Genomic DNA, 24,333 nt, shown 5'->3' with positions numbered 1-24,333 from the left:
CTTCAAATGATAATATGAAATCACAGCAGGCTGAAGCAGAACCACCCCAAGGTATCTAGTGGGGAAGACATTATCAAAACTGCCAGGTTACATTTTAAACACTGGACACACTGGTCACTGGAAGTTATCAGCAGATATCCTGTGCTGAGGCTATATAGTGTGAAGGCTGGTCCTGAAGGATGCCCTTAGTCTGGGCACATAATCACAGACTTCTTAGCTATCCTCTGCTCTTCACTTGCTAGTACTTGGTTGTGCAGGTGTGGAAGGCAGTATGGAAAGGGTGAGGTTTCAGTGGTGGTGGTGGTCATTGTGTAGGGGATGTAGAGAATTCTGCCCTCTATAGCAGCAGAAACAACAAAAGATGTATGCAGTATACACTGGTGTATATGTCACTAACAGGATACTAGATCTTCATAATATCAAATATAGGTCTCATGGATGAAGCATGATTAGGGATATGAAAAGAGGTGACCGTTTGGAGAAAACATTCCTCTGTTGGATGAGTCCTCTATTAAGTTTGTCCAATCTGGGTCAACAAAAACAGAGAGGCCTCAGAGGCCTCCATCAAAAATTGCAACCTGGAAAATAAAACGAGCAGGAAACACATAGGTCAATGGTCTACAATTTTCCTCATCATTGTCAAATTCATTGTATTCCTATTTAAATTATATTAATGATTTCTAAATCTGCATCTATACATCTAAAAGTAGTGTGTATGTGGATTTTGTACAAAACCATGTCCTCTTTTGTCCTATTATTTGATGACGCATTTCCTCTTTTTCAGTAACGCTGGACCAGCACACCAGTCTGATGAAATGTGGAAATCAGAGGAAAAACAAAGGGTTGGAGAAAGTGTGAATTTCCCTCTGGAAGATTATTATGATGTGATGCTTCTTATGAATGTGCATATAATCTTTTTCAGTTTTGAGAAAAGAGAAGTGATAAATGTTTCAATCTGGTTCATGTGGTTAGGGAAAATTATATATGACAAATCATTGCAACACCCAAAAGATAGGGTGAATTTCTTCAGATTGTTGAGTTACTGGTTGAGAGAGAGAAGTAAGACTGATTTCTGGGAAGAAATGGTGCAAGATGCTTCTGTAAAAGAGGGTGGAAAAGTATGAAAAAAGACAATTTCATCTTGTAGCACAATAATTGAAAATGAAATCTCATGTAGGTCAAAATTTAGGACAACTAAAAATGCTTATACACTGCGTAGGTGTGAGATCAGGGGTTTCACTAGGGGGTGCTGGGGGTGTGGACCAAACCAGGTGACACCCTAAGGTTGTGTGTGACACTACTTCTGCCCAAATGTCTGCCTTTGGGCAGAAATGGTGTTGACATGTGTAGCTTTAAAACATTGGAATTCAGTGGAAAAGATGGAGTGAATGGGGCAAGGCTCAGTGGGAAGAGGATGGAGAAGCGTCAGATTTTTTATTTGATTTTGTAAAAAACCCAATTTTTAAATTCTTTTACGTTTTTCTTTAAAAACATCAAATCTTACCAAATTTTCACTTTAACTATCTGAAACATGTAAACACATCTGGACTGTGCATATGATATGGTAATTTAAAAATAAAATTTAAATTTTGCAAATTGTTTATGTCACAAGTATTGCCATTACATTCAGTGATATATGGGAATTCTGGTTTAAGCGTAACCTTAGTACAAAAAACATTACGAAGGATTCTGTGTGGTGTGGTATGGGAGGAGGTTAACAGAGGCGTGACACTATGAGGTACCACAATAAGTAATGCCAACCCTAGTGACACCACTGTTATCTGCAGTATATCAAGGTTGTGATACACTGGACATAGTCCAACACAGTTGGCTCAAAGAGCTTCAGCCAGATTAACTCAAGCTGCTACAGGCATTATACACTGCCCTTGTGGCAACAGCTCTACTGGCTGCTGGTACATTTCCAGGCACAATTCAAAAACCTGGCTGTGACTTAGAATGCTCTACAAGGTTGGGGGTCAGGATATCTGAAGGGCCACATCTCTGTATATGAACCTGCCCAAGCTTTAACATCTTCAGAGGAAGCTATTCTCTTGGTACCACCACCTTGCTAGGCATGTTTGCTGGGTACAAAGACAAGGATCTTTGTGGTAGCTGCTTGCAGACTTTGGAACTTCCACCCTACCTAGGCTAGAATGGCTTGCTCCTTGCTTTTCTACCTACCATGCTGTTATGAACTGACTGCAAGGAGATTTAAATGGTTTCCTGTTTTGTTGTTTTATATACTCTGTCTTTTAATTAATTTTATACAGTTTTAATTCTATACATTGTTTAATTGCAGATCTAGATCTAGATACTTGTTGACTGAGTCTGATCAGAAGCTGGACTTGCACTTCCTTGTCAACAGCCTCATTCGCTGGAGGGTGGTGGCTGGTGATGGAAATGTCATCTACCTGTGCCTCAGTCTCCAGCCAAATAGATCCCCTTCTCTCCGTGCAACTACACTGGAGGTAAAGTAGGTTGGATGGGAGCTGGACCAAGAGATGCTACTTCTCTATGCAACTATGGTAGTTATGTATCTAAGTATTGCATGTAGACTTCAGACCAATGCTTTTAATTTGTTCAGCTTTTAATATTCTATAAACTTCTTCGAGTCACAATATTGTGGAGAAAAGGGAGGATACAGATGAATAAAACAAGCAAATGAATAAATAAATAACAACGGCCCATAATTAGGCATTCTTAAGCCTATTGAAAGTAATGGGCCTCAGAGGCTGTAATCTTTTTCAGGTGTGCCTCTGAATGCAGGTGGGTGGGCAGCCTTGCAACATCCAACTTCGTACTTCACTTGTATGTGTCTGTTACACCCAGGTTAATGTATGGGAAATCCTTGTGAACTGGGTTGCAGTCTCTCTGTCCCCTATGTGACTTTTCTTGTTGTTTGTTGCTGTTGTTTGTCTTCAAGTCATTTCTGACTCTTCGGAGATGGTTTGCCATTCTAAGGCTGAGAGAGTGTGACTTGCCCACCCAGTGAGCTTATACAGCTGAGTTGACATTCGAACCCTGAGCTCCAGAGTCATAGTCCAAGACTGAAAGGACTATACCATGCTGGCTCTGTCACATTGTGATGTTTCTTGCAGACAATATCTTATGGAAGACAATCCTCAGAGAGTTCACTTTTGTACTGTAAATGGGTCAACACACACACAACATTTTCCTTGCTGGACAATCAGGGCAATTCTGCTTCATTTCCTTAAAATATGCAAAAATGGAAAAAAAAAAGGGGGGGGGAACCATTACCTTATGGCACGGTCTAGCAAAAGCAGTAGCATTGGATTGATGATGTCTTCACTGAGAACACACTTGAAGTGTGGAAGGATCATAGCTTCATAAATGGAAAAATTGGTTTTGTGGAGACGTGTTTTGCAAACAGTGAGGAAATCATTACACACACACACAACCTCAGTGTTTCAGTTTTACACTGGAGGTCACATTTTATGAGAAGATGGGAGAAAAATCTTGACAGCCTGGCTGGCATCCTGTTGGCAACATATGGAGTTGTCATTTTGAATTATGCCTGTGTGTGTCCTTTTGCGGTCATTGCAGGAGGAGGTATTTTGCTGTCTCCTTCATGCAGTGACCTCCCTGCAGGAAGAACTCACCTTCCCCCTGTGCCCTCCCATTCCATAGCCATTTAGTGACTGAGGATGGGTGGGCAGCAGTCAAGGAGTGTTATGAAGGAAGTGTCATCCTCCAGAGGACCCCTGGACTTTCTTGTCTACCAGATCTTGGCTGATGTCTCACTGTGGTGGCATGTCTCGACCAAAGTCTTGGCTAAAATTTCACATTATTACAGTGTGAATGACTTTTCACACTTTTACATTCTTACCTTTTCATCCTGTTTCTTACAACTTCTTCATTTCAACATTCTGTCATTTTGAAGTTGAAGGCTTTCATGGCTGACATCCATAGTTTTTTGTGGTTTTTTTGGGCTATGTGGCCATGTTCTAGAAGAGCTTATTCCTGACGTTTCACCAGCTACAGATGCTGGCGAAACATCAGGAAGAAACTCTCCTAGAACATGGCCACATAGCCCGAAAAGCCCACAAAAAACTATTCTGTCATTAGCTACATTATTTCCAGATTTAACTGTATCTCATGGTTTGTAGTCTGAATCTTTACAATGGACTTGGGCATGTTATTGTTGTTGTTATCATTAATTTATTTATTTCCCTCCTTTTTCCTTATATAGGAACTCAATGTGGCTATCAACAAATTTACAAAGGTACAAGTTAAAAGCAATACAAAAGCATTAAAATATAGATACAAAGTTTAAAAAACAATTAATTTTTTTTAAAAAGCTATAAATATTCCACATGTAAAATTAAAATTGACTAAAACCTTTATACAAATCTTAAAATCTGACTTGCACAGCATTCAACAACCCAGCCCTCATCAGTTTGTTGTTATTGGGTGCTTTCAAGTTGATTCCAACTTATAGTGACTCCATCATGGAGTTTTCTTGACAAGGACTTTTCAGAAGAGATTTAGCATTGCCTTCATCTTGGGCTGAGAGTGTGTGACATGCTCAAGGTCACAAAGTGAGTTTCCATGGCCGAGAGGGAATTGTACCCTGGTCTTCTGGCACTCCAATACCTCACTGGAGATAGATATAACAGACAGTCAGACACATAGGTCTTCCATAAGAATACCCAGGATACACTAACATAAGGAATTCAGTAATGGGAAGACTTCAGACTTGGAGGTCTTCAAATGGAGGCTGGATGGCCATCTGTTGGGGATGCTTTGATCTGGATTTCCTGCATGGCAGGGGGTTGGACTGGATGGCCCGTGCAGTCTCTTCCAACTCTATGATTCTATGATTGAGGGTTTTATTTTCACTAGATTTCTAAGAACCAGAGTTGGATCCAAAAGCAGTACATTAAGATTTGGAGAATTCTGTGCTCAGGAATTTGTTTTGACTAGCAGAATTTACCAGGGCCCATAGTCCTTCCTAACAAAAAGTCACTAATCGTTAATCCAACATTTAATATGTATCCTTTGAGTTTCTCATTCCTGCATGGGTTTTTCAATATTTAAAGCTATACCAAAACATTCCAGAAGTTTGACATTTCTGTTGTCAGGTAATAGACAATTAATCTGGAAATGACTATTAGTCTCCATGTCAGGAAATGAAACATAAGAATTATCTCTTAGTAACCAGTCTAACAAATACAAAAGGGTCAGAGGACATCTCCCAGACAGAAATTATGACAATGCGGTAGTTAGTTACAAATCAATGACCTACATTACACCATGTTGTTGTTGTTGTTGTTGTTGCTGTTGTGTGCCTTCAAGTAATTTACATCTTATGGTGACTTCAAGATGAACTTCTCACAGAGTTCACCTTCACAATATTTGTTTAGGTGTGTATAGGGGTGCCATTGCCTTCCTCTGAGGTGAACAAACTGTGACTTGCCCAAGGTCACCTAGTGGCTAAGAATGGATTCAAAACATGGTCTTGAGTCCTATTCCAACCCTGAAACCATCACACTATGCTGTCTGTCTGTATGTTATTATGTGCATAGGATATATGTATGTAGTAAGATCAAGAGTATACTTACTTCTGTGCAGGGGCTTAAAAATGACAGCATGACACCAAAGTGTCAAATTTCCTAGCTATACTTTTCATGACCCTGCTGTCTGTGGGGTCCTGACATATCTCCTGTACCACCAATTATAACTTTTAGTTGTCTCCGCCAGCCCAAATTTGCACCCAAATCCTTGGCATCTCCAAAAAGGAGGAAAGCTAAGCCTGTCTTATTTCCTCTCCTTCTCTTCTGCAACCCAGCAGCAGTTTCCACTGTACTGCCTTTAATTAAATTGAGGTCCATGATTGCTTTTTTGACTAGTTGAAATGTGATGAGAAATGAAGGGTAATTGATTCTGACCAGGACTGTTGATCTACCACCCTTAAATACCAGCATGTCTGTCTCAAGCTTTGCCTCAACTAAAGTGTGCTCTTGCATTTCTAGATTGCTAGGGAACAGGGAGGGAGTGGCCTGCTTTTATATTACCTACATAGCAATTGCTCTTTTATGGAAGGGTTGTTCAGCCTTGGAAAACTTGAACACTTGGCTTTTGAAAGTACACACGGCTATGTAAACAGGAGGGATCTGGTGTGCTGGCTCAGTTGCTGGTCCTGAACTGGCTTTCTTCCAGTTGTGCTTCACACATTATCCACGATTACAGGTGTAACTTAGCATAGTAGTTCTCTGGCTGGCTAATCTGACTTGTTTGTATCTTCTGCAGCACTTTTTCTGGTCCCAAGGAGTGTCACTAATGAGATGCTGTCAGCTGCAGAGGCTGTGTGAGAAACCTTTCCACTAACAGAAGATAAATCAGGAGGCCACTTTAGCAGCTGCCCAGGCTGGCTCACTGGAGATGCCTGCCTTTCAGTTACATTTAGTCAATTGCTACAATCTTTGGCAGTCTGCATGCAGGCACACACACAGACACCCTACTTTGTTCACAGAAATATCTATGGAGATTATCAGACAGAGGAAAAGCAAGGAAGAAAAAGGCATACTTCCAGGATAATTGCGTGATCACACTCAAGATGTTCAGATGATGTTGCTCTTATTGAGGACTTATCCCAGGAAGAACCAGAAATGCTCCAGCAACAAATCATTTCTGGGACTTACCCATGAATGGTTTGTTGTTGGAGTATTCCTGGATCTTCACGGAGGAAATCCTGGATAGGTGCAATGTGTCTGAAAATCTTCAACATGAATGCACAACTTTGCTGGGAGTATGCCTTTTACTCCAGTTTTTTCCCCAGTCTGAAAATGTATGTTAGCATCAGATATTTTCACACCTCAAATCATATCCATCTGCAGGGAATGTGGGGCACAAAGAGGAAAATCCACATAGTGCCTATTCCCATGATGTGCACACACCAGAGTCTAAATCTAGTTGCTAGTTCTAACTGTTAGGACTAATCATAACTATTGGGACATAATCTTTATTCTTATGCTTGTTAAATGATTTTATACTTCATTTATAATGGTGTTTTAATATGACAGTTGGTTTAACACTGATCCAAAACACACTGCAGAAATAATCCAGTTTGAGACTGCTTTAACTTCCCTGGATCAATGCTGGAGAATTCTGGGAACTGTAGTTTTTTGAGACATTTAAAGCCTTTTCTGTCAGAGAGCTATGGAGCCACAATAAATTACAGTTCCCAGGATACCCTAGCACTGAGCCAGGATAGTTAAAGCACTCTCAAACTGGATTATTTCTGCAGTTTGTTTTGGACCTTTATGTTTTACCTTTGTGTCATCAGACTTTTAGCTTTATCTTGTTTTAACCTTGCAGTAAGCCACTTTGATTCCCTTGAAGGAAAAAAGGCAGGACATACATAAAGTTATTTCATTCATTAAAACTAGAGAACGCATATTAAATCAGTTTCCTAAATCTCATTGACAAGTCCAGACTAAAGTAGACCCATCAAATCAATTAGATTTACTTACCTGTAATTGATTCAATGTGCCTACTCCATTTGGAACTAATCAATATAATTCATACCAAGAACTGAATGGTACTTCAACATATGAAACTGAGTGGGTCTACCATAGTTGACATAAGATCCAATGGCCAGTCTGGTCAGCTTCTATGTGTGGACTGGGAAAGGGGTGTCAATATGTCCTTCTAAGACAGGAAATAGCTTCAACTGTCCCAGAACAAGGAACAAGTGCTTTAACTGCCCTGGGTCAATGTTGGGGGATTCTGGGAACTGTAGTTTTTTTAGACATTTGCTGTGTTATGTACAGGCTTGAGGTGTCACTGAGATGAGGAATTGGAGCCCTTGTGGCTGCTTCTGTTTCCATTGTCTCACATTTCTCATGCCCCAGGTCAGTTGAGAGATTCAAGGTATATGGCAAGATGCAGGGGTGGTGGTGGAGGCAGTGGTGACCTTCCTCCTGTGTTTTGTGTTTGTTTAGAGTATGTGCTAAACATGGATCCTTTGGACACACTTATTTAGAACATTCATAATAGTCTGAAATATTTTGAAAGGAATGCTCTTGAAAATCTAACCATGGTAGTCCAGTTTCAATTTCATACATTGTGAATGTTCACACATCACACACATAAAACCCCCAAACATGTTTGTGTTTTAAACCATAAATTGCAGGGCAAATTGTTTTGCCTTTTCTACTTCTGGTCTGGTTCTTTTCTGACCCCTTTGTCATCTCCTGTTTCAGGTTGGGCAGCTGGGAGGAAAAAACTAGTGACAAGCTGACCTTGTGGATTCACACATCATTACAAGCCATGGTTTAGATAAGCTAGAGTTCATGAGCCAACAATAAGCCATACATTGAAGTCACAGTTTGTGGCCAGTTAACAAAGCGTGGCTTGTTACCAGAGCTGGCATTGCCAATATCTTGTCAGATTTCAGCAAACCAAACCATGGCTTGTTGTGAAATGCAAACGTGACCCATATTGTCAAAGGCCTGGTAATACAGCTGTTTCATATAACACAGAGAAAACAATATACCAATATGGATAGGATCAAACCAAAAGATGACAGAAATACAGACAGAGATTTCCAGTGGCAGAAGAAAAAGAGAACCAAAGGTGTAATGACATGTGAACAGAGCTGCAGCTGGATCACTGTGTGGTAATGATAAGAGATATAAAACAACAAAAATAACACATACATTACATATATTGCTCAGACACATAGGGCACAGGCATTTAAATTTTATGACATTGTTTAGTTTCAAATGGCACAGTTGATAGGTTTCTCATGTTCTGTTGCTAAACATTGTGAAAGGGAAGTTACTCAGCAATTATTATGCCCTACCCATCCCCTTTCAATTTTTTTTATTACTGACAGCATGTTTCCATGTTCATATTGTGCCATTATTCCTCATCCTGTAGCTTCACAAAGACAATCTTTTTAGCCTTCCCCTAAGGATTGCTCGCTTCATCGTTTGGAGAGGTCACAGGTTGCAGAGGAATCCACAGAAACAGGAAATGGAGCTTCCTTGCTCCAGTTTCAAATGCTAAAAACCTGTTTCCTCTCTCCACCACAAATAAAAGTCCCCAGATGGGCCATTCTCAGTAGGGTCATTGTGAAAGCACCAGCTTGAAGGGGAAGAGGCAGAAGGAGCCTCCTACAAATACTTTCTGAGAGACTCTGTGAAGTCCGAACAAGCCAAGAGAATGAAGGATGTACTCTTGATCCTCATTTTAATGTGCTTAAAATGGAGCAGCGCAGAAGCCGATTCAGGTGGTGTGGCCCTAAGCACACCTGTGGACAGTGGAATGGAAACAAGTCACCATGGTTTGATTTTGACAACAACTTTACCTGCTGCCACAGAGAAACCAACTGTTTTACAAAATACAACCCAGGAGGTGGATGAAAAACACAGCTCTCCTTTAGTCATGGAAGAGATTCAAGGATTACAGACTCCAGCGGCAATACAGCAGAAGAAATCTTTAAATCTTACAAATCCTAATAGCGGCAACAGCATTAACAGTGATTCTTCAAATGTAAAAGCATCAGCCTTATCTAATAGCACAAAAATCCCAGTGCAAATCAGTCCTAGAAAGGGTCCTCTTCAAAGGGAAGTTTCCAAAGGAGCAACTGTGAGCAGATCTTCTAGGCAATCAGGGTACAGCAGCAGCAGCAGCAAGCAAAATATGGACTCAAAAAAGCCTAGCTTTGAAACCACCAGGGGGAAGTAAGCAAATATATTGTTGTTGTTGTTGTTGTTGTTGTTGTTGTTGCTTACCATTGCTAGGCAAAGCTTAGAAAAGTTAACGCAGGCTGCACTGCAGAAATAATCCAGGTTGACACCACTGCCATGGCTCAGTACTATGGAATTCTGGGATTTGCAGTTTGTTGTGGAACCAGGACCCTCTGACAGAGAAGGCAAACTATTCTCTCACAGAGAAGACTACACTATAGATCCCAGAATTCTATAGCATTGAACCATGGCAGTTAAAGTGGTGTCAACCTGGATTATTTCGGCAGTGTGGATTCAGCCTGAGATGAGTTATCGAATCTCTTGTTGCAAGGTAAACCAACATTTGTTTAATCCCATTTATTCTTCTCTAGTTGGGACTAGCAATTAGATATACACCATGGATTACAACATCCAGAATCCTGAGTTATGGCAGTTGTAAAAAAGCAACTTTTATAAACTTTGCAACTAGTAAGGTCACTGTTCTACACTTCATAGAACAGTGAATTTATTAGAATCACACATGTCTCTCTCTGGGGATTAAAACCAAGATAAATGACAATAATATTACTTTAAAACTACTTTTGATTTTAAATAAGGAGAAACTTCATGGGAGAAATGGTCTTTTAGTGGGGAATGTCCTATAAGGTTACTGCTGAAGAGGGATGAGTGAACTGAATAGCTGGGATACTATGATAGAAACAGCAGCTATAATCTTGCAAAAAGATTGCAGAAATCCCATTGGATTTTAGACAGATTCTACAAGGGAAGAAGTGCACAGCAATTGCATGATATGTGCAAAACATCACTGTTGACATCATTGTCAAGTTTCACAAAGGTTTTTTGTTTGCTTGTTTTGTTCCACTGGCAATAAACAGAGGGAACACAGTAATGCAGTGTTCTTAGAACAAGCCACTATTTGAAAACCTAGACTCAGAATTAAAGCATGATTGTCCAGGACATTTCCATTGTCAACAGTGGGATGTGACATATTTCCACATATTCATAGATTATTGACATCCTGTAATCAACAGAGGAAGACCGAATATTCATCATGAGAATGCAGGAATATTAGGAATTACTTACTTCCCTGGAGACAGAGAACCTAAGATTCCCCTCCCCCCCCCCCCCCCCCCGATAACAGTGTAAATAAGAGCACTTCAAATTAGAGTTGAAAATCTCTGAATGACATCAGAGACAAGATAGCCCTGGTTCCACTTGTTTCTTCTGTTCCTCTGTCATGTCTTCTGCATTGACCATCTTCTCTGCTGGCTTGCAGAATTCCACGTGGGGTGGAGGAGACTAAAGGACAGAACCTGAGAGTATTTAGGTAGCTTGATTCTGGGATTTATAAGTTGTTGTGGCACCAGAGTTCTCTGAAAGATAGCTTCCCAAACTCCCAAAACTAAATACTTCCCAAAACCACAAATCTAGAGAACCTATGAAAATCTCAGAATTCCATAGTATTGAGCCATGTCAGTTAAAGTGGTATCAACCTGGATTATTTTTGCAGTGCAGATTCACCTCAAATCTAGCTCTTTGGTGAAGGCTGTTAGCACTCATATTAACTCCTGGAGTGGCTTCACCATCCCACTAACACAGGAGTCACTAGTTGTCAATGCTCCCAATGTCTTTTTGACTTTTGAGTGGGTGCACTCTACTCACCCCTTCCTCTAATCAGTGCTCCATATTGGCTGATGGTAATGCAAGCCTGAGTTATTTAACTTTTCTTTGGCCAGGGCTGCAATCCTATGTACAATTTACCAGGGAATACGCCTTATTAAATACAATGGAATGTCCTTCACAGTAAACATTTATTGGATTGTACTGCATAACACTCATCTGACCTCCCTAAAATGCACACAACCCATTCAAATAACCCAGATTTTTATTCTTAATTTTTGAATGTATTTCCCTGAATAATATGAATAATGACTGAGGCAGAATTAGGCTCTTTGTTCAGATGGTGTTTGCAGGGACAAATTGTACAAATTAGAAAAGCACTGAAATTCTCAATGTTTCTCTCTGGAGCTTTTTTCATACTGAAATAACAGCAATTGGCTAATGTTATATTGCAGAGATAAATTTAACACTATGAACTAGCGTGAGCTTTAGAGGATATTTTTTTTAAAGACTAGAGATAAATCCAGTGGTATTAAAATGTATTAAAATGTTCCAGGAAGCAGCATAAACAAACTATTTGCAATATAGTTCCTTCTGAAGTTGTCTATTTTGTATATTTAGACTAAAAAATAGATGAAGCAATACATTTGAAATGCCAGAAAATTGAGAGGGAGGTGCAGACTGCCATTGTACAGACAGAGATATTGCATTTTCTTAGCCTTCATTTGAGAAAAATCATGGCTGTGGAATAGGTGAATCACAGAAACATGAAGTATTCAGCAGATCCTCCAGAGACAGATAATTGGGCTTGGTCAGTTTATGAAGAAGTGTGAGAAAAAGGAGGTACTGGGATGGGGACAAGATAGCAATAGCATGTTTTTTGTAGCAGAAAATTTAGGGGCTGTACACACAGACACAAAGGGGCGGCATGCAGCTGCCCCTATTTCAGCCAGGTTGGAGCTGTGGCAACCACACACCATGGTCCTGATCTGGCCTTTGTAGGGTGCAAAAGGGAGCTGTAAAAAGCAAAGGGTGCAACAGCCACATTGCCATGGCTTGGCAGTGCTCCTTTGGCTGTGCATAGTCTGTATGTAGTGCTGGAGGAGTGCCATGATGCCACGTGCTGTGTGGTGTGGCGTGCAATATCACACCGCCTTGGGGGCAGAGCCAGGGCATGCATCATGGAGATGCTATGCCCCGAGTCTGCCCCCACGCCAGCCCAAACTGCCAGTCTGAACAGCTCTTTAGTCTTAAGGTTCATGAATGGAGTTGTTTCCCCTAAGCCAATGGGAAGTCTTGGGCCACCATTGGCATGTGGGCTGTCTTCTAGTCCATCAAATCTGAACTTTGAACTTGATGGAAATACAGAGCATGAGCAGGCGCTACTGGCTTTGAGGCAGATCAATCTCCTGGTCTCTCCCCTTGATGTAATCACTGTTCCCACCCTGCTCCAACATAGCCCTGTCTGGTGGCATCAAAACCAACAACATATTCCTCCTCTTCAAATGTCCTGCATTTCCTCCTGAATAATAATAATAATAATAGTAATAATAATAATATTTTTTATTTATATTTCCTGCCTCTTCCTGCAGATCGAGGCGGGATTACAACAATATGCACCTCTGGTTCAGTTCTAGTGATGCTATTTGCCTAGACATTACAGCATCCCTTACATATCTCTGCCCAGCCACTGCCAGAAGACCTTCAGCTTAGCTCCTACAGGAGCAAGCAGGAAGGAAGCACATAAGAACAGGCATGCAGTATCACACCAATGGCATACTTAGTCCAGCATTCTGTTGATATCTAGTCAACAAATGGCTTATGGGGACATCACCAGCAGGAAATGAGTGCAAGTGCACCTTCTGTCTTGTGTTCACTTGAAACTGAAATACAGAGATGGTGACCATCACTCTATCTTGTGGTAGCAAATCTCAGTGTAATGTTGTTTTGTGTGAAGACATCCTTCCTCTTGTCTCTCCTGAATCTCCCACCATTCAGCTTCAGTGGATGACTGTGGGTTCTTTTTCCATACCACACCCTGCTTTAAACATTCTAATAATGCCTCTCCTTATGTATCTTTTTTTTCAAAGCTGAACAGCCCCAAATGTTTTAGCCTTTTTTTCTCATAGGGAAGCTGATCCAGGCACTTAATCATTTTATAGAGGCAATGGTGTTGACTATTTGAGTGTACTTCAAAATATCACTGCCCCTCCACAATAAGAACAAAAAATTAAGCTGTCAAGAAGAGCCCACATAGGAACCCTCAAAGCAATTCTCTGAGAATTAGTCTCAATAATATAACATGAATCCTCCACTCTCTAGGTACCACCCTATGCCATTCAGTGAACAGAAAAAAGGAACTGTTATATAACCTGCAGCTGCTAAGAATGAGCTTTAAATAAAAATGTTAATTGCTGAAAACATACACAGTAGCTTTTGACACTCTTCCTGTGACAACCAAATCTAAGTACAGGTTTCCAAATCTCCCTTGTGCCAGGAAGATTACTGGGTTTCATCAGAGCATTATGCGCTTGTTCAACATTGTGGGAAACAGCACCCAAGAATCTCATTTCTCATTCTGGTCTCCTTTGAGTGCTCAGGTGAAGCTGTTATGAGATTATAATCACTTAGGATGGGGGAATTATGTCTCTCTCATTTGAGTCTTTGTAAAAAGTCTATATTTTTGCCATGTTCTTTATGATGATGTGGAAGACTTCTTTCTGAGGTATTGGTCATAAATATGCATCAGTTATTTTGTTGTTATTGACAGTTCTCTACACTTGTTCAGTTTGTCTCACTTAATAGTGCAGGTTGTGAGCCTTCTAAACATTTCTATGTGCTGTGTTATGTACTTCCATTTGCACAAATTAACCTGATCTAATACAAGCGAGGCTGTTGCTTCAAGCCATTCAGTCTAGGGATGCAGCATGAAGCCTCTTAGCTGCACTTCATACAAGACTCGCCTGCCATGTCTCATACCATTTGCCCAAAGAACACCCTCCCAAATGGAAATGTAATGAACACTCCAAGAAATTAGTATGCAAGAAAGTTCCAGGATAAAGGCAGTCAGGGAAACAGAAAATTCAGCAAAATGCTTCTTTACATTTTCCAAAGTAGTTTCTTAGTTTGCCACCTGTTGGGAGTTGAAATAGCCATTTTCATACCCCACAATAGATTCTGATAGCTCACTTCACTGAGTGTGGCATATAGAATCATAGAATCATAGAATCATAGAGTTGGAAGAGACCACTAGGGCCATCCAGTCCAACCCCCTGCCATGCAGGAAATCCAATTCAAAGCATCCCTGACAGATGGCCATCCAGCCTCTGTTTAAAGACCTCCAAGGAAGGAGACTCTATCACCCTCCGAGGGAGTGCATTCCACTGTCGAACAGCCCTTACTGTCAGGAAGTTCCTCCTAATGTTCAGGTGGAATCTCTTTTCCTGTAGCTTGCATCCATTGTTCCGGGTCCTGTTCTCTGGAGCAGCAGAGAACAAGCTTGCTCCCTCTTCAATATGACATCCTTTCAAATATTTAAACAGGGCTATCATATCACCTCTTAACCTTCTTTTCTCCAGGCTAAACATCCCCAGCTCCCTAAGTCGTTCCTCATAGGGCATGGTTTCTAGACCCTTCACCATTTTTGTCGCCCTCCTTTGGACACGCTCCAGTTTCTCAATGTCCTTTCTGAATTGTGGTGCCCAGAACTGGACACAATATTCCAGGTGGGGCCTGACCAGAGCAGAATACAGTGGCACTATTACTTCTCTTGATCTAGACACTATACTTCTATTGATGCAGCCTAAAATAGCATTGGCCTTTTTAGCTGCCGCATCACACTGTTCACTCATGTTCAACTTGTGGTCTACTTGGACTCCTAGATCCCTTTCACACGTAGTTTCATTCAGCCAGGTGTCACCCATCCTATATCTGTGCATTTTATTTTTCCGCCCTAAGTGCAATACCTTACATTTCTCTGTGTTGAATTTCATTTTGTTAGCTTTGGCCCAGCTTTCTAGTCTATTCAGGTCATTTTGAATCTTGATCCTGTCCTCTGGGGTATTAGCTATTCCTCCTAATTTGGTGTCATCTGCAAATTTGATAAGTATGCTCCCAATTCTGTCATCCAGGTCATTGATAAAGATGTTAAATAGCACTGGGCCCAGGACAGAGCCCTGTGGGACCCCACTGGTCACTTCTCTCCAGGATGAAAAGGAGCCATTGTTGAGCACCCTTTGGCTTCGGCCGGTCAACCAATTACAGATCCATTTAACAGTTCCTTTGTCTAGCCCACATTTTACAAGCTTGTTTGCAAGAATGTCATGGGAAACCTTGTCAAAGGCCTTACTGAAATCAAGATATACTATATCCACAGCATTCCCTTCATCTACCAAGCTGGTAATACCATACCATATAACAGAGCTGAGATGAATATTTCTTTAAATTATTGGTTTAGAAGGAGAGAGGTGGGGAGAGGGAGTAAAAGTTTCAGTTTTTAGTTGGGGTGCTTATTACCTCTATTTATAGTGACCAGATATCATAATTACAAAGGTGGACAAGACAATACAAAATGTAGAACATTACCAAATAAAAGCTAAAAACACTAATATAAATATAAATTAATTTCATATGGTTTATTTGCACCTACTGGGTTTGGGTTTCAGGACCCACCATGGATACCAAAACCTGTGGATGCTTGAGTCCCATTAAATATAATGGATAGAAAAATTACCCTTATATAAAATGGTAAGAGCAAAGTTTACTTTTGGAAATTTATACATTTTTTTCAATGTTTTCATGACAGGGATGCTTGAATCTGTGAATAAAGAATCAGTGGATACAGAGGGCCAACTGTATGTAACATATACTGCATTTATTAGGTACTCAACCTGACGAAGTTGATGATAAACATATCTTCATTAAACTGTCTTGCTGGTGTGCAATATACTTATAGAATGCCAAGCAAGACAAATGCTTAAATTGCACTTTACAGTGCGCCCTTCCCTTATGTGGGGATCCGTTCTGGACCCCCCGCATAAGGGAAAAACTTGTATAGTCAAGCCCCATTAGAAGTAATGGGGCTTGTGCCCATGGTGCACCATGGGGCGTGCACTGTGTGCATGCGCCCTGTTACCTCTTCCTGGCATGCGGATGCTTCTTCCAGTGCTGGCTTCCAGTTTATGCTGGAAGCTGCATAAGCCGCACCTGCGTATAATACGGGTGCACTGTACTAGCAGCAAACTCTGCACTGAATCTACATTCAGTCCATCCTCCCCCCTATTTACAGTGAGGACAGGCTGCCAAGTAGACAAATTTCTCAAAGGGGAACAAAGCAAATGTGGTGTTGCTCAGCGAGCTTCTTAGTCATGTTCAAAATGGAGGCCATTCAAAATTCCTCTTGGACAGAAGGTTAAATGTAGGACATATCCTGGAAAAGGAGGATGTCTGGACACCCTGCTTCTATTGTGGTCATGGGCAATTACATTTGCTGCTTCAAGCCATTTCTTTCATAGAAACTTTTTTTAAAAATATATAAGACAAGAGTGAGGGCAGGAAACGCTGACAACTCTGACATGCTGGAGCACAGTCAGAGAAGGGCAGCAAGGATGATAAGCAGTAAGGAGAACAAAACATATCAGGAAAGGTTGAAGGAGCTGGGCTTTTTCAGCTTGGTGAAGAGAAGACTGAGGGGTGACATGACTTCCCTCATTAAATACCATAAGAACTGTCATGGTGAGGAAGGGGCAGTCCTGTTCTCTGCCATCCCAGAGGGCAGGAACAGGTTTAATGGTCTTAAGTCACGTGTGGATGACACCTGAAGTCAAATCAGGATGAGAGTAATGAGAAGGCTTTTATACCTTTAATAGTTGTGCAGAAGAGGGCATTTCATCAAGTGTTGCTTGTCATGCAACCAGGTAACTAGCAAGATCTGCTGGAATCTTATTTTTTAAGAAAATAGAATCATTGCATTTATTTATTTATTTATTTTCTTTTATATGACACCTTTCTTGCTGAAGGGGCCCAAGCAGCTCACAGATTAAAAAAAAACAAAACACCTCACAATAAAATCCCATATAGTTAAAATAATCTAAAAACTATATAAAACCGCATTAAAAATATAACAAAAGTTAAAAGGCAACAGACATGCTCAATATAAAAACCACAGTGGTATGCTTATGTTTTAAATGCTTGATTAACTAAAAACATCTTAGCCTTGAAAGGCAAGCAGGAAGGGGGCCAATCTAGCCTCTCGTCGAAGAGAGTTCCAGAGGGTAGGAGCAGCCATCGAGAAGGCTTTCTCTCATGTCCTCACCAGGCGAGCCTGGAATGGTGGCAGGACTGAGAGAAAGCATTATCTTGCAAGTTCATATGTGGAGATACAGTCTCTCAAATAGTCTGGACCTAAGCTGTGCACTTTCAATTGTGCCCAGAAACAAACAGGTAGCCAGTGAAGCTATTCCAACAAAGGAGTTATTTGCTCCCTATAACTGGCTCTGGTCAGCATTCAGGCCACAGCATTCTGGACCTTCCAAAGGCAGCCCCATGTAGAGTGTGTTAAACTAGTCCAAATGGGATGTAACCAAGGCATGTGTCATCGTAGCCAGATCTGGCATCTCAAGAAACGGGTGCAGCCGGTGCACAAGTTTTAGCTGTGTAAATGCACTCCTAGTCACAGCTGAGGCCTGGGCATCTAGGCTCAAAGTTGAGTCTCGGAGCACACCCAAGCTGCAAGCCTGAGACTTCAGGAGGAATGTAACCCTATCCACCACAGGCAAGGCCCCTATTCCCTGATCTGCCTTATGATAGCACCTGTCTTCTCTGGATTAAGTTTCAGTTTGTTTGTCCTCATGCAGTCCATTAATGACAACAGACATTGGTTTACTACAGAAATAATTAAAGGGATGGAAGCCTTCTCTCCAGTTTTCACTTTGGCACCCTAGCATCATGCCAGACCCAGAAGAGAAATGATTGTCATTCTCTGAAGATGCCAGCCACAGATGCTGGTGAAACTTCAGGAAGAAACTCTTCTCAAACATGGCCACATAGCCCGAAAAACCCACAAAAAACTATGGATGCCGGCCATGAAAGCCTTCGACTTCAGATTGTCAGTAGGTTTGCCCTGTACCCCACTGCTGACTGAACCCCTGCTACACTCCATTTTATTGCCCGAGAACAGAATGACAAATGGGAGAAAGGAAATTTCACCCTAACATGAGCATGTCACTACACCCATTTAGCTTATGAAGGTAGCCTTAAACATGCTTAGTGGTCCCATACTTACCCCTCCATATACTTGGTACAGTATATGTATATGTGTGTGAGAGAGTGGAGAGTGGAGACATGTCTATCTATTTTCTGCAGAGATGTAGAATCCCTGGAGGTCTTAGCATATGCCTATTGCCTATTTTATGGATGTGTGTGTACAGATTATCCTTACTTTATGGCCGTGTTATTCTGTAGAATCAGTATGTAGAGAGAATTCTTTTAGCACCTTTGAGACTATCTGAAAGAAAGAAGTTGGCAGCATGAGCTTTCGTAAACTTAAATCTACTTCCTCTGATGCACTTTAATGTTTTTCAATAATTTTACATTTTTAAAATTCATTCTCTTTTTACATGATGGCTTGTCTAATTGTGTTTCAACTTTTTTTATCATCAGGATTTTAGCATTATCTGGTTTTAACTTTGCTGTAAGTCATCCTGGGTCCCATGTTGAGGGAAAAATATGAATGAAATCAAATAAAATATTGAAAAACTTCACATTTGTAACTACACGATTCACTAAGGAATCAACTCCCATGACCCACTTTATACTTGAGAGAGATACTTTGAGCACATCATCCCAAAGCTTCATCATCCTGATGAGGCAGACATCTCATTTGCCTCTGTCACAGGTTTTTCCCAACATGGGACCCAGGTTAACTTACAACAAAGTTAAAGTCAGATAATGTTAAAATCCTGATGATACAAAAAGTGAAGTCTCATAGTTTGGAGAGGATCCCTTGAATTAAAGTGGGGAATTTATGACTGTGATAATTGCATTACAGTTTTGAATATGTAGCATGTATGAATACAGATCAGTTATGGATTTGTAACTCTAGGTTATGAATATATAACTGCAATGTAGAATGCAAACCAAAATGAATAAATCAAGCCATATTGATTTAAGAGCCAGTGTCTGTGGGTTGTAGCCTCACTGTTGAGGCTGCACAATGCAAGGAGATCAGTTGGCACAACTATCCTAGATCTCCTCTATCCCATGCAGAGTTGATGAAAGGATGAAGGAAAGAAGAGGGAAGAAAAGGACATCTCTACAGAATCATTAACAAAAGTAGTTGCAGGAGTCATTTTCTTGGGGGCTTCTTCTTCTCCCGAACCTGTGTCAGAGTTGGCACCCAGAATCCCGGACAATCAATCAGTCAGTTTGATTACAGAATCAACAGCACTTTATTGATAGATCCAAAATCAGACATGTGCCTCACTCAGCTTCTTAGCTGAGACTAACCACACCTCCCCACAGACAAAGTAACAGAATTCCCCAAAGCCAAAATCCCCTCCCATGCAGAAGCCCGCCAAGCAAAGCCCCTCCTGGTTCCCACAGAACTGAAACCACATTCCCTGCTCAGAGAGCCAGGCCTTCAAGGCCACCCGATAAGACACCTGGCCCTGCTATGCACTATACATCACTATCTACATTCCTAACTGCAGCTAAGCCCCCATCATCCCCAACTACGGCGGGATACAAACCGCCGCTTTGCGGCGGTCTGCCGCCGCCGCCAGTTAGTCTGCGGGGGAGCCGGAGCCTCCACACGGCGTGGCTCCCGTGCAGACTGAAAAAGAAGCTCCAAAATGGAGCTTCTTCTTGAGTCGCGTTTGCGACGTAGCGAGGCGCCAGGGGCGCACTCGCTACGTCACAACGCCCGCAACGCGTACGGACGCTCAGTGTCCGATACGTCAAGATGGCGGCGCCCATGTAGAAGGGGCGCCGCCATCTTGTACATATTGAATACGTACTAGGGTTAGGGGGGTGCGGAAGCACTGCCCCTTCCTAACTCTAGTACGTATTCTATACGTACTAAATGGCGGTATGTATCCCGTCCACTATACCTCAACATTCAACACTATCTGGTAGAATTCTAACAGGATTCTAACAGTCGGCCTCCCTGAAAAGAAAACCCCCTCCCTCCACCAGCAGAAGCACAAGAAAGCAAGAAATCAAGTCACAGAAGAAAGAGAAGGGTTGTCAGGGTACTGCGCATGAAAACGTGCCACCAAATCAGGCACATTAACATGAGCAACAGAAACCCCATTCATCATGATCAACAGGAAAATGCTTCCAGTGTATGAGATACTGAAGTTTGCCCTTATGCAGTCTAGAGTCCAGAATCTTAGCAACTTCGAAATGTTGTTGCCCATCAATCATCATAGGCAAAGGCTGCGAATCAGTAGTCTTCCAACGACCTGTGCTGTGATCTGGCTTCAGCAACCTAAAACAACAACACTACAAACAGCCTATAAAATAGTAGGAGAATGTGGTAGCTGAAAAGAATGAGGAAACAGTGTCACACAATGTGTTATAAGGTCAAAAAAGAAAAACAGCAACCTAGGTATGAGAATCAGAGGATCCGCTGTCCAAAAATCACAGCAATTGGATGTGACAAAGGAAATGGATGATGAGAGAAGACCAAGTGTTTGCAACTATGTAGTACAAAGTGTCAGGGCCTCAAATCCTGGTGAAAACAAATGTTATTTCCTACCATGAGTCATTAGTACAACCTGTTTTGGAGACGAAGAGCCTATGTTCTTGGCACACATTCATCAGAAGCCGTACCTGAAATTCTTAGTCAAAAGCTAAATTTTTACCCTGGGTTTCTCAGTCTTTCTCATAAATGAGGTTTAGATGGAAATGCTTTCCAGAACAAAAGATTTAAAACAAAGTTCACTGTGGGACTGGTGGTGAGTGAGAGGGCTCTCTTAACATAACTCTTTAGAAGAAAAATGGCCACAACTATTGATTATGGCTGGATACAGATCCAGGCATCAGATTACCTTCCTGTTGACCATGGAAAATCCAGCCAGCTTATTTGCTGGGCACACTAGTGATGATAGCAGGGGAGGCCATATGTCGAAAAGCCACCTGTAACCTGGGAGTAGGACAAGATTTCCTGCCTTTGGGTTAGTTCCCCCTGCCCCAACCCCCAAGGACCCTTAAAGAGATGTCCAACCACTTATAACAAGACCCACTTGCACTGGATCCAGGCATCTCATCATTCTAAAACCATCCAAAGTGTGTGATAAAATTACTCTTAAGTACTACATGAGATGAAATCTGATGATGAATTGGCATTAGGCCTGAATATTCATCCTTGGAGTGGACTGGAGGGTCCTTTCCTGAAGCACCTTGGCCACTCTTGAATGGCTGTTCTTCTGAGGCTTTCCAGAAAGTGTGTAAAGTCTGACAGTGGCTTTTGGGAAGGAGAAGATGGTCACTCAGCAAAACACAGCATTGAACAGGAAGCCCTCTCCACTATGACTGTCCAAGCTTTCTCCTCCAGTAAACAAACAAACAAACAAACAAACAAAATGTAAAATTCATGGAGTTGCCATAAACTGACTTGCAACTTGATGGTATATACATGCACACAAATAATTGAAATGCCTAGTTTTTTGTGGGTTTTTTGGGCTATGTGGCCATGTTTCACCAGCGTCTGTGGCTGGCATCTTCAGAGCAATGTCATTCTGAAATTAAATTGTATTTTTTTTTTTTTTGGTGGATGCCATAATGGCTCCTCTGCTAATTGTTATCTCCACTTCCGAGATGTTAGCAATGCAGGGTTAACAATGATGACATGTAAGTGCCAAGAGAACCCCATGATAGGTTTATCTTAGGGCCCTCTTAAGTCGGAAATGACTTGAAGGCACACAGTAACAACAAACCCTGTGTTTCAGTGTGCACTGGCAGTTTCCGATGCACAATAATCACTTTTGCTAGCTCTCCTTTGCTGAATGTTGTAAAATTGCTCAGTTCCATTTTCCACAGATGTACCAGTAAGTCCGCTATCATAGATATAAGTCCCATACTGAATTCCAGCCACAGTAATTTACATCCTTGGGTGAAAACCTCTCCTGACTGCCAGCAAACCTACTGTGGATATTGTGGGTTTCCTGCTGCTCACATAAATGCATACAGTATAGTAGACGGCAAACAGCAATCCTAGTAGCAATCATTGGGGCATGGGAGATGTTCTCTCCAGCCTATTTTCCCAGGAATTCCTAGATCTTAGCAAGCAGGCAATTGAAGTTTAACCTCACCCATTCCTCTCTGTAGTGTGATAGGTATGTGTGCATGTGTGTGTGTGCCTATGCACGTGCATATGCTGAGGATGAGAAAATGTAACAGTGTCACTTTTTCTTCCATCCAGTTTTTAAAAACCTCAGGTTTTTTCCACCCCAAAGTTGTGATTTGGAAATTTGAGTGCACTCTTTAAAAATGACTTGAAATGAAAATTTCACCTATTTGCAGCATCCCATTTCCTAAATATACTTATTCCAAGCATGAAGGGGGACAAGTTGTACCTGCCAGCCATTTAGATGTTACAGATGAGGAAGCTCTCAGAACCCCCCTTTCCCCACCAAGTGATGACACCTCTAATTCAGCAGAAATATGGTCAAACACACAGGAATTCAACCAAGGACTTTTCAGGCTACATTATTATAGCATTGTGATCTCATTTTAATTGCCATGGATCCATCCTGTGTTTGAGAGTTGCAATTTAGATAGGGATATTTAGAATTCTTAGAAAGAGAACTTTAGTGCTTCCTTAAAACTATGAACCCCAGGATCCCATAGCTTGCAGCTGTGGTTGTTAAAGTAGAATCAAATGTCTGGGATGGTGTAGTGTGGCTGGACATGAAGATGTTCAAGAGTTAGGTACTAAAACCCCTTAGCCTGGATGGGGAAATCTGTCAGTTTCAGTTTGTTTCCTTCATATGTTTAAAATCTCAAACCCTCTTCACCCTAAATTGCAAGGCATTTATGAGTTTTGGAACATTCTTACAAAGAACCAACTGAAATGAAATTCTACCCTATTCCTAACATGTTCATATCTAGGGAGAATGTGTTGAACACCCAGGGAGTCTGGATTGTGTGGGATAAGTGTCTATGTTAGTGTGGATGTATACATGACCCTCCATCTCAGCCAACATTATATGTGCCCTTAAGGTCCAAAAAAGTTGCTTTAACCTGTTGAAAAGTATGCATTGAAAAACCATGTAGTGTGATAATTTAATTTTTTATGAGAGCACAAAAAGTTTGAAACACTTGTATGTTGAACAAGGTTGCCATCTGCTGGTTGAATCATGAGGGTTCCCCAGCACACAGCCTAGAAAATTTGCCAGTTTGCTGCTGCTGTTATTGTTGTTTGCCTGCCTTTCTCCTATGCTTTATCAGTAGTCCAACACATAGGAATTAAGCTGGATACCCCCCCCCCCCCCAAAAAAAAAATTACATCTAGGAAAGATGCCAGTCACTAAAGATTTCTAGCTGCTTTTAAAGTCACTGGTGTAGTTTAGCTGTCATGTTGTTATTTGCCTTCAAGTCGTTTTCAATTTATGGCAAGCCTAAGGCAAACCTGTCATGGGATTTTCTTGACAAACCCAGAGTGGGTTAACCTTTGCTTTCCTCTGAGGCTAAAAGAGTTACTTTCTCAGGGTCACCTAGCTGGTTTTCATGGTCATGTCAGATTTGAACTCTGGTCTTCAGAGTCCTAATCTAAGAATCAAACTATTACATCATGCTGTCTCACACTTTAACTGTACTTTGTTTTAATCTAGAGATGTAAAAGCTTGATTCTTTCATCCTCATAAGTGAGGACAAATCATCATGATAATTTTCTCCCAGTTGCAGAATAAAACAAATATCCCTGCATAGTATTCTCTCTGTATTCAAACATCCTGAACTTTGCAGAGGAATTATTCTCAGAATAAGACGTATTTTT

At 41.2% G+C, this 24,333-nt stretch overlaps 1 protein-coding gene across 1 annotated transcript in view; it reads left to right on the top strand.

The window, feature by feature from the left end:
- The first annotated feature begins 9,131 nt into the window (after positions 1-9,131).
- MMRN1 (multimerin 1) overlaps positions 9,132-24,333 on the top strand; it is an 89,106-nt gene continuing 73,904 nt past the window's right edge. The window contains exon 1 of the mRNA XM_089526124.1: positions 9,132-9,710. Within this exon, the coding sequence (XP_089382250.1) occupies positions 9,190-9,710 (521 nt within the window). The 5' untranslated portion in view covers positions 9,132-9,189. The remainder of the gene's footprint in view (positions 9,711-24,333) is intronic.

The sequence above is a fragment of the Sceloporus occidentalis genome, unplaced genomic scaffold (assembly GCF_023333645.1).
Source record: "Sceloporus occidentalis isolate IW3139 unplaced genomic scaffold, rSceOcc1.0.p SCAF_5, whole genome shotgun sequence".
NCBI lineage: Eukaryota > Metazoa > Chordata > Lepidosauria > Squamata > Phrynosomatidae > Sceloporus > Sceloporus occidentalis.
This window is presented reverse-complemented; position numbering and strand designations above follow the sequence as displayed.